Source organism: Microcaecilia unicolor, chromosome 11 (assembly GCF_901765095.1).
Source record: "Microcaecilia unicolor chromosome 11, aMicUni1.1, whole genome shotgun sequence".
Lineage (NCBI taxonomy): Eukaryota > Metazoa > Chordata > Amphibia > Gymnophiona > Siphonopidae > Microcaecilia > Microcaecilia unicolor.
Window position 1 is genome coordinate 77,408,532 of NC_044041.1, and position 11,378 is coordinate 77,419,909.

Sequence of the window (11,378 nt, forward strand, 5' to 3'; positions counted from 1 at the left end):
TCTCACATCCCCTGAGGTGGCTCCCTCCTGCTGTGAGGGCTCCTTTTTGAAATTTAAATGGAACTTCTGCCATTGGAGGTAAAATTTATCGGAGAGGTGAATGTCAAAAATAAGGAGGAAAAAAAAAGGGGGGGGGGGGGTCTTGGAAAGACCTAGCAACATATTACTTCTAGGGCAGTTTTTCTCATCCAAACCAGTTCTGACTGGATTTGAGATTACCTCCCCACTGGGCGATCAATTATCGGTATAAAGTCAAAGATCAATCAGAGGCAATTCAGCACCATGTGTGAAGAAGCATCAAAGATTAGCCCCGTCCGTTCCCCCTTCCCCCTAAACTCAACAGAGTCATCTGATCTCTATTCTCACTTCCAGAGCCCATGCGGTCTTCTATCAGACAGCTTTCCCAGCCCATAGCCAGTGAGAGAGGACTAGTAAATATGTTTCCAGTGTTTGTAGCTGTAACTATGGTGCTGGTATCTCTGGTAAATTGCTCTCTCATAAAGCAGCAGGAAAGCCTTTTCTTGAAGTCACTAGGTTTGTCTTCACGGCCTAATCCAGTCTCCCCTGCTCCTGTACCGTCACTGCTGTGGAAAATTTACAACCGGATGGCAAGCTTACCCCCGGAGAAGAGAAGACTGGGCCTATGCCACGTGGAGGAGCTTCAGGTGCCCGGGAACATTATCCGCTTGTTTCCTGATCAAGGTATATTTTTGGAAGAGAGAATGTCTTCCTTCTCTATTGACCCAGGTCTGCATCAGTGTAGTTTATATTGCATTTGTATCCCACATTCCCCCACCTATTTGCAGGCTCAATGTGGCTTACATAGATTTGTTAACATTGTTATATAAGGAAATCAGGTACAGTTAGTAATGTTAGAATGCTGACTGGGGGATTTAAACGTACAATTGTGTGAGTGAGATAGTAAATGACGGCAGATAAAAACCTGTACGGTCCAGCCAGTCTGCCCAACAAGATAAACTCATTTTTACATAGTGATGTTGGTTTGGGATGTGAGGGATGTTACCAGAGGAAGGAGATTGCACAGAGACTGGTGGACCTGTGTGTTTATTACTTATGGTAATGTACAACATATAAGACCTTTATTACACCAACAGAGTTCTGATAAAGCCTGTAAAGCAGAGTGGCTTAGTGGTTAGAGCACCGGTCTTCTAATCCAGAGGTGGCCAGTTCAAATCCCACTGCTGCTCCTTGTGATCTTGGGCAAGTCACTTAAACCTCCATTGCCTCAGGTACAAACTTAGATTGTGAGTTCTCCTGGGACAGAGAAATATCCAGTGTACCTGAATGTAACTCACCTTGAGCTATTACTGAAAAAGGTGTGAGCAAAATCTAAATAAATAAAGATTACAAAATGGTATTGGGTAGGAAATGTAGGTGTCTTGTAGATCTTTTCCTTTATGACCCCCCAGGGCCAGTCTTGTCAATTGTGGGGCCCTGTGCAGACCAGTTCAGTGCCCCCCTCCCTCCCGCCATAATTTATCAGAGTTTAAAAGGAAGTTTAGAACTCTTGAACCCACCTCTTCATGTGTATTCAGCACATTTCAGTAGAGTCATTTCATATCCCTTCAACTGCAGAGCCCAGAGCCTCCTCACTGCTGCAACCTGCCTTTTTGGAAGCAGGAAGTGACATCAAAAGGGGGTGGGACACAGCACAGCAGCAAGCAGTGTTGCCAGGTGGGCGGTTTTCCGCGACCCGCCGCGGGAAATTTTTGCCCGCGGCGGGTTGCGGTTTTTTGGGCTGTTTTTGGCCTTCAGGGCGGTTTTTTCGGCCGCGGGGGGGCGGGGTTAGTGACGTTTTTGGGTGGGGTTAATGACGTTTTGGGCAGGGTTAGTGACGTGGGAGGCGGGGCCGATGATGTGGGAGGCGGGGCCGATGACGTGGGAGGCGGGGGCGATGACGGGGAGGCGGGGCCGGTGACGTGGGAGGCGGGGCCGGTGACGGCGGGGGCGGGGTTGATGACGCGGGGGTGGGGGTGTCAGGGGCGGGGTTTGTGTTTGGGCGGGTTTTGGGCTGTTTTTTGGGCTCCATCGGGCTGGAAAAAAATTTTCCACCTGGCAACCCTGGCAGCAAGGAGGCTCTGCACTCAGCAGCTGACAGGATATGAAAATCGCTTCCTGATGCTCTCGACTGAAATGTGGATGCACATTAAGGTACAGAGCAAGAAGATGTTCATAGCCAGGAGAACAGATGTGCCAGAAATGTGTGGCCCCTAGGCGCGCGGAGCCCTGTGTGACTACCCAAGACTGGCCCTGCTCCCCCAGCCTGCCCACCTATTTAAGCCACAAGTAAAATGGTTAATGCTCTCGGGCTTAATTTGTGTCTCGTTTGGGTCCAACCAGTGTCCGTTTTGGTTCTGAAAGTAGTACCTCATGGAAAGTAATTAGATCTGATCATGTCAAATCCCTTCTTTCCCAGCCCCACTCCCTAGCCTGTCCCTTTCTTTTTTGCCACCCCATCAATATGTTTTGTGTGTGTGGGTGAGGGAGGGGTCTATGAGCTAAACTTTATATATTCTCTGGATTTTCCAGCAGAGCTGTATGGCTGCAGACCTGGGCTACCTTGCAGTTCCTAACGACATCACTTGTTTGAGTGTCCACTTAAAGATCTATAGCATTGCTTACATCTATACATAGGAACTAGCTCTCTGGGTGCCCCTTCATTGTGTCCAGAGAGGGGTAATTTTGTATTATGGCACCCACAATTATTTTGAAATTTTGGCACTTATGTATACCTATATCTTAAGGGAATACAAAAATGTGTCCTCCTCATGGTTACTTCCCTCTACTTACAGGGGTTCTCAGTCCAGAGGTTGGGATGCACCTAGTCAGCCAGGTTTTCAGGATACCCTCAATAAATATACATGAGAGTTTTGTATACAGTGGAGGATAGTGCATGCACATTTCTCATGCATATGGATATCCTGAAAAGCTTACTCATTGGGTGAGAACCCCTGAGTTAATCTTGGCTCTGGATTCTCACTTAGGGTGGTTCTGGAGCAGGTCGTCTGGCAAAAGGACATCAGAATTCATGGTTAACATGTTCTTTTTGTTTGCAGGGCGTTCAGTTCATAACACAGATCTGAGGAGCCCGCTTTGTCTAGATAAATGCTTGTACTTTAACCTGTCTGCAATTAGGGAAGAGGAGCAGGTAACCCTGGCACAGCTGGAGATCAGGTTCAGCCACAATTCATATGACGGACAAGTCTTTGAACTGCGCTTGTACCGGGCCCTGCGGCTGAGCCTGCGAGATGTGCCAGCAAGCCCAGAGAGCCGACGGCTACTGGTAGCGCAGTCCTTCCGCCTCCTGCATCGCTCACTTACCTTCAATCTGTTGGAGGCAGTACGAGAGTGGCAGAACCCCAGCAAAAATTTGGGACTCATCCTGGAAATTGCTGCCACTGATTCTGTATCTGTTCCAAGACAGTTAGACCAGTGCTCAGCCATGCACTCCTTTCTCTATACCTCTCTGCTGACTGTTTCTCTGCAGCCAGGCCAGTGTCAGGCTCCTCGTTATCGAAGGGATGCCACCACCTCACTTGTCACCCCTAGCAGCATTTGCCGCCGCCGCCGACTCTACATTGATTTTCGAGATGTGGGCTGGCAAAACTGGATTATTGCCCCCCAGGGCTACCTGGCCAACTACTGCCAGGGGGAATGCCCATACCCACTGGCAGAAATGTTGAATGGCACAAACCATGCTATCCTGCAGACACTGGTGCACTCACTGGAGCCGAATGAGACCCCCCAACCCTGCTGTGTCCCCATCCGCCTCTCCCCCATCTCCATGCTTTATTATGATAATGATGATAATGTGGTGTTGCGACATTATGAGGAGATGGTGGTGGATGAGTGCGGCTGCAGGTGAGATAAAGCAGGCCTGATCAGCCTATGCCTTTACCTCACTCTATGCCATGGGTTTTCAACCCAGTCCTCAACACGGCTGGCACCGTCAGATTTTCAGGATACCCATGATAAATATGCATAAGATAATTGCATACAGTGGAAGTAGCGCATGCAGATTTCTCATATATGTTCATCGTGGGTGTCCTAAAAACAAAGGTCGGGGTTGAGAACCTGTTCTATACATGGAATTGAATATCTGATACTGCATGAGCATGAAGTAAATCTGGATTGAATCAACGTTCCCATCAACCTAGAGCAGTGCTTCTCAACCTAGTTCGTAGCGCAAACCCAGCCAGTCGGGTTTTCAAGATGTCCACAATGAATATATGCATGATATACACTGCCTCCTTGATATGCCAATCTGTTCACGCATATATTTATTGTGGATAACCTGACTGGCAAGGTGTGCCCTGAGGAAAACACTGACCTAGAGCAGTGGTTCTCAGTCTAATCTGGACCCACCCAGAAAAGGGGGTTTTCAGGATATCCATAATTAATATAGATATCTCATCCATATTCATTGCGTGTGTCCTGAACAACTGACTGGCTGGGTGTACCCTGGGTTGAAAAACACTGTATACTCAGGTGTTGGAGTTTCTTCTGATCATTCCTGAAATGTATTTATTCTTTCTTTCTGTTGAAGTAAAATGCTAACTAAACTGTTCTTTTACAATAGTTTTGGATCTTGTGCATATGTTTTAGCCAGGACCCTCCTGAGGCAGACCTCTGCCCTGTGTGACACACCCCCTAGAGCTCCTATCCCACCCCCCTGCCTCACAGCCAAGCAGGAAGACAATGGATAGGACACCTGCCTCCTTTGCACCCGGTGTGGCAGCACTGCCCTCACCTAGCTTGCTAGGACCCTGCTTTTAGCCCAGCCCTCTTCCCTCCCCCTCTTTTCAGAAAAAAAAAGTAAGTGCTGTCTGAACCAACTTTAACTGAATTGATTCTATTCTAATCTCAGCAGTTATAGGCTGCTTGATCCCAGAAAATGGTCTGAAGCAGCTTACACTAGCAATAAATAAGAAATTACATAAAACATATTTGAGTTATTGTCTCCCTGCTCTGTATTCTAAGGTTTTGGGAGGGGGTGAGAGAGGTGCTATCTTATCCTAGCAACCACATTGCTTCTGGCTCAGCCATGGTTTCATGGCACCTGCCAACAGTGGGTGTTTCCAGAGTACAAAAGATTTGAAGTTACTGCCCCTGTACAGTAAGGGAACAGGTTGGAATGAGGGGAAGGGAATTGGGACTTGATATACCGCCTTTCTGATTTTTTTTTTTTTTTTTGCAACTACATTAAAAGCGGGTTACATATATTCAGGTACTTATTTTGTACCAGAGGCAATGGAGGGTTAAGTGACTTGCCCAGAGCTGTGCCTGGAGTCCAAGTAACCCCCTAAATACTTAGTCTTCACTCCCAGTCCTCACAGGCTGCCAATGGTTTAGTATAGGTTTTCAGAGTATCTGGAAAGGGAATGAAGTAGGAAGTACAGGGTTGAGGTTGAGGAGCAGATGCCTCTATTGGTCTGTACAAATGTAGTGAAGTTTGGGGACTGTAGCAGAGTAGCTTAATGGCTAGTGCAGCAACTGCTTGATTGGTCAGTAGTAGTATATGAAATGTAAATAAACTTTTAAGAACTATGGAAACCAGTGTTTAAATCCCACTGTGCCTCCTTATGGTCTCGGGCAAGTCACTTAACCCTTCCCCTCTTACAAAGCCGTGCGGCAATACCAACACAGCCCATTCACTTTGAATGAGCTGTGTCAGCATTACCCTACTGGAAGCTGCTAGTGAGGCTTTGTAAAAGGAGGGGGGGATAGGTTGTAAGCCCTCTGGGTCAGGGAACTACATTCAGGTAACTTGCCTTGAGCTACAAATGAAAAAGGCATGAGCTAAATCCCAAATCCTTTCCCTTTCTTCAAAAGAACAACCTACTAGTCTGCCATCACTAGGCATCTTTTTTGAGGAGCTTCCTTGAATCTCTGAAAGCCTGAACCAGACTCTGCTTCTCACTTTTTGTATATGTGAGCCAAATCCATTTACCCTATTGTCTGAAAGCACCTTATATAGGGGGAGATGCATCAACCAAACGTTAAAAAATCTAAATCATAAAAGTGCTTAACGAATTTGAAACAACGAAGAATGCACAAAAAAAAACAGCTCAGAAATGTTCGGTGCGGTATTGAAAAGTACAATGTATCATACGTTCGTAATCCCCGTCGGTAATTGCCCCCTTAAGCATGCGCAGAGCAGCCAAGCGTTATGCTGGCTGCTCTGCGCTTGCCACAAACAGTCAAAACAAAAAAAACATGTGGCTCCCAAAACAAAAATCAAAAAAAGGATCGGGAGGGGGCAAAGGCGCTCATCAGGAGCGTCCTGTATGGACGGCCTTGCGCCCCCCCACCCCGCCCAAGGTCGCCGCTGCTCCCCGCTTCCCCCTGCATTATAAATTAAAAAGCAAAACAAAAATCAGCAGCCCTGGCCGGCCCCCCTCCCTTCCTCTCTACTCTTTCGCCCCACAGCTCCGCCTCCCGACATCCTCCGCCCCCTCCTGGGGTCGTCGCCACCATTCCCCCCCTCCACTGGGCCCCCTCCCTCTTACCGGCCCGTGTAGCGCTGTGTGAAGGCGCTGCACAGGCAAGAAGAACAGCTGATGCCTCTGTCTGTGCCCAGTCTTCCTTCGTGTCTCTCTCCTCTTGGGTCCGCCCCTGTCTGACGTAAGTAACCAACGTAGGTTTCTTACGTTAGACAAGGGCAGGCCCAGGAGCAAAGGAGGACGTCCTTTCCTCTTGGGCCCGCCCTTGTCTGAAGTAAGTAACCTACATTGGTTACTTACGTCAGACAGGGGCGGGCCCAAGAGGAGAGAGACGCGAAGGAAGACTGGGCACAGACAGAGGCATCAGCTGTTCTTCTTGCCTGTGCAGCGCCTTCACTCAGCGCTGCACGGGTCGGTAAGAGGGAGGGGGGCCTGGTGGAGGGGGGAATGGCGGCGACGATCCCAGGAGGGGGCGGGGCACAGGGCAGAGGATGTCGGGAGGCAGAGCTGTGGGGCGAAAGAGTAGAGAGGAAGGGAGGGGGGCCGGCCGGGGCTGCTGATTTTTGTTTTGCTTTATAATTTATAATGCAAGGGGAAGCAGGGAGCAGCGGCGACCTTGGGTAGGGTGGGGGGGCAAGGCCGTCCATAAAGGATGCTCTTGACGAGCCCCCTCCCGATCCTTTTTTTTTTTTTTTGTATTGCTGCATTTTGGTTTTTACAATTAAGTTTTTAGCCGGACAGCCCTAACGAGAGGTACAGACGTTTCATTCGGTTTTCCTGTGTTAAACAAATTGGAAAAGGTTAGTGCATGTCATTTCAATAGGGTTTCTACACTAATTGCTCACCTGCATTCTGTTTTCGTTAGCTGCTACCATCGTTGGAAAATGGGCTTTAGTGCATGTAACGGTTTGAAATTTCTTCCTTAAAGGCTCATTTTTGGCTCGTTAAAGCTTAGTGCATCTGGCTCATAGTGTACAAAGCAAGCATCACAAAAGTAACGGTACAATAAATAGAACATCCCCAAATCATCCTTCCCTCTCAAATGCACATTCAAACAAGTGGAGGGGAGGAGTAGCTTAGTAGTTCAAGCTCTGGGCTTCCCATCCAGCAGTGCCTCCTTTAAATCCCACTGTTGCTCCTTGTGAACTTTGACAAAGTTCCTTAACTCTGCATTGCCTCGGGTACAACATTAGGGAAATATATAGTGTACCTGACCAGAGGTGTACCTAGCTTGGTTGCCATCCAGGGCGGAGCAGCCCCCTTTTCCAAGTGTGCCACTACCTCTCTCTCTCTCTAAGCAGTATAGGGGTGCACTGGGCGGTCACATGCTTTTGGCTCTGCCAGTCCCCTGCCCCAGAACAGGAAACTGATGTCAGAGGGAGTAGGGGACAGGAAGAGCTGATAGACGTGTGACTGCTCAAGTCACCTGTTTACTGTTTGCACCCAGGGTGGACTGCACCCATCACCCCACTCTTGCCATGCCACTGTAACTCACCTTGAGCCACTACTGAAAAAGGTGTGAGCAAAATCCAACTATATAAATAAATACATAAAAATGCAGATTCAAACAAGTGAATTGTAGAATTACTTGGCTCCTTTTGTTCCTCAGTGCAACAGAGGGTGTATTTCACTACTATGGCACCTATCATCTCCTGTGAGGAGATGGAGACACAGTGTAGAACCAAACAGTCTTTATTTCAACCAGCACCAAAATGATGACCTGATGGCTGTGTTTTGGCCTGAGAAATGCCTGCATCAGGGGTTTCATCACATAGACTGCTGATATAAAGGGCAGCGTTTGCATGTAAGAACTGTTCCTTCAAGTCTAATAATGGCAAGCGATTAAGCAAAGGAATGCGGGAAGCTTAAGCATTGTTGCTGTTCTTTATACCAGCAGTGTACAAGGTGTCTCCATCTCCTCACTGTATTTGGCCTATTTGATCTCTTCCCTGAGGTGTTGCTCCTTCTTTGTTTTCTTGACCTATCATCCTGTTACAAGTGGAAGGCTCTCCGTGTGGCATAAGTCAACTGACTTATCGAATAACTTGGCGCAAATTCATTCAGCGCCTTACAAACCAATGTAAGAATCTTGTACTAGGTACAAAATGTAGGTGTCTGTCCATGTATTTGGATCAAAACCAGTGAGAGATGGGCTAATTTCCAAAGTCCCTTAATTAGTTTCTGCACCATTTGCAACTGGTGTACATTTTTCTGTGGTAGCCCCATTAAAACAGAGTTACAATAATCTAACTGGGGCATTAGTAGCACTTTCCTAAGAGTGCAAGATTCTGTATAGAGAGAGAGATGGCCATTACTGATGGATAATTTGCAGAACCCAAAAGGATCCTTTCACTGCAAACTCGTATCCACCCAGGTCCCCAGATCACAGCAGGACCCCTTAAAGGCCAAGCCAGATTGATAACTTTATACTGGAATGAGTTTTAATGTGATGACAAAGTAATACATTTACTGGTTATGTACAGAGAACTTTATTTTATTGTTATTACTTTGTAAATTGTGTACAGAGGGGGCAATAACGAGAACCATTTCCTGGGTTTTGATCTGCTCATATGCCTTGCCTGGTGGCACGATGCACAGATTTTTGCAGCTATAGCTGCTGTTTCTTTTTTTTCTCCTAGGCTTACAGTGAGATTTTTCTGCTCATTCTTTTTTTGGGAAGCCTTTGATTCCCCAAAAAGGGAGGGGACCCCCCTCACCTGGCCAGAAAACCACACAAACTCGGTGTTGGCAACAATACATTTCAACCACATGTCCAAAACTAATGGCACAACGGATCCATTTTCTCTTGCAGAACTAGGTTCACCTGCTCCATATTCAGCACGTGCCTGTAACTAGCATACAAGTAAAAGGGCAGCCCAGGGTTGCACATGGCTAAACAAACTAGTAGCTGATAACATTGAACAAATAAGTGGATAGAACAGATTTTAAGGCTCACCCTCAGCCATGGGCTAGTCTCTAAAAGATTCATTCCTCCCTCTCACATCATCTAAGTTCTGCCTATCAAATATGACTCTCCTCTGCCAAAGGAGGTCATATGTAATCCAGGTCAAACATGGCTGCTCCCAGGGGCTCTCAGATGTTCACAGGACCCCACAGTCATTCACAAAGGAAAAATATTCAACATAAAGGAATCTTTCACATGCTCATCTTCCAATGTGGTATATATCATTCAGTGTAAAAAATGTAATGAAGGATGCTATATTGGAGAAACAGGCCAGATGCTTAGGACAAGATTCAATCTGCACATACATCACATGAAGATAGCCGGTGCCAGTCAGGTTCCCACCCCGGTGGGCCAGCATTTTACAAGACCAGGACACTGCACCAGTGATTTCATAGTTAGAATCCTGAAAGGTAACTTTAAAACAATACAGGAATGTAACACCTTTGAAGTCAGAATGATTGAATATTTTGACACCCAACAGACAGGACTTAACAAGGATCTGGGTTTTCTAGCCCATTATAAACCATAAAATTTTATTTATCTGTTTATCACCCTCCTCTCACCCACCCACACCCATCCTGTTAGAATATCAATGAAATGCTTTGATGTCCCCATGCATACCTCCTGCCCACCCCCACTCTCCCACCCTGTCAGACTGTCAAAGTAATGCTTGGATGTTTTTCACTTATATATACTATCTGCTACCACATTTGCTTATTTCCGATCTGATGAAGAAGGGCAACCTTCAAAAGCTAATCAAGAAATATATTAAGTTATGTCCAATAAAAAAGGTATCATCTTATTTTCTTTTCCATGTTTTATTTTGTTTGATTTCTATTGATAACCTTAAGAGTGGACTAACACGGCTACCACACTTCTCTACTTAAGATGTTGTAGAGGAATTACTTGAATTAAGCCAGAGTGCTTCCCTATTAGGTAAAGGACATTCAGTCAGTATGTGTACTTTTAAAAACTTAGTACAGAACATGAAATTGACAACTTTGGTTTCTAGGAGAGTAGCCAACATGTCAGATTCTGCCACCCATTCACAGCCAAGTGCTCTGAAGTCATGATTGGCAAAGTGTTTCTAGGCTGACCTCTGCTGAAAGTGATGGGTATTGCAAGAGGAATAGAGCACAAAATGAATGAGTCTGACCCATGCAATGGCGCTTGGTTAGAGGGACCTGCTTTATCTACAACCAGTGCGTGTTTTCTAGCAAAAAAGGTGCCGGTACTCAAATGCCAGGCTACCCATCAGGGGTGGGGGGATCACTGAAGGACCCACCCCACAATAGCCAGGCCCCCTGCAACCAGTCACAGAATCTATGAGAAGGCAGAATTGGTATGTAGAGCCTGAGCTCTTTCATTAAAACTTGGGGTCCATGGGTCAATTTTTGCAGACAATGGAAAAGGTGCCAGTACTCAGTACCCCCAAGTACCCCCTCAAAAAAAGCCCTGTCTACAATCCACCTTGGAAAAGAATGTGCAGGCTGTGTGATGCCAAGATATGTCTACGGACCAAGGAGAGAAGAAGACTAAATCCAAATGAGTAGGAGCTTCAAAACAAGTTTATTAGGACCCGACACGGTCCTTGTTTAGGCAAAAAGCCTTCTTCAGGGGTCGGGCGATGTGAAACTTCGGCACAACTCAAACGAAAAGTAGAGGTGCTAAATAAAGCACAGACAAAAGAACTCTGTATCCGTATAACTTGTGTATATCTGTAAGTGTTAATAGTTGGATTCTGTGTAATTCCTGGGCAGTGGGACTGAATGGGCCCCAGGCAGAAAAATTGAGGTGGACCTCCTAGGTCACCATCGCTCCTTAAGTGGTGGAGACTGGGGGGAGGGGGGGTGGATGCACACTTTCCAAAACTGGCATATAGAAGAAAATATGTTTTTCTTACTTTGATTGTCTGAGCAACGCTTTGGTCCTAGTGTCTCTCTTCTGCT

General features: G+C 46.6%; 1 protein-coding gene across 1 annotated transcript; it reads left to right on the forward strand.

Annotated features, from left to right (window-relative positions):
- Positions 1–155: 155 nt before the first annotated feature.
- Positions 156–4,248, forward strand: GDF1 (growth differentiation factor 1). Its single transcript, XM_030218819.1, has 2 exons — positions 156–702; positions 3,078–4,248. The coding sequence occupies exons 1-2, from the start codon at positions 378–380 to the stop codon at positions 3,884–3,886; spliced, it is 1,134 nt and encodes a 377-aa protein (XP_030074679.1). The 5' UTR covers positions 156–377; the 3' UTR covers positions 3,887–4,248.
- Positions 4,249–11,378: the final 7,130 nt, after the last annotated feature.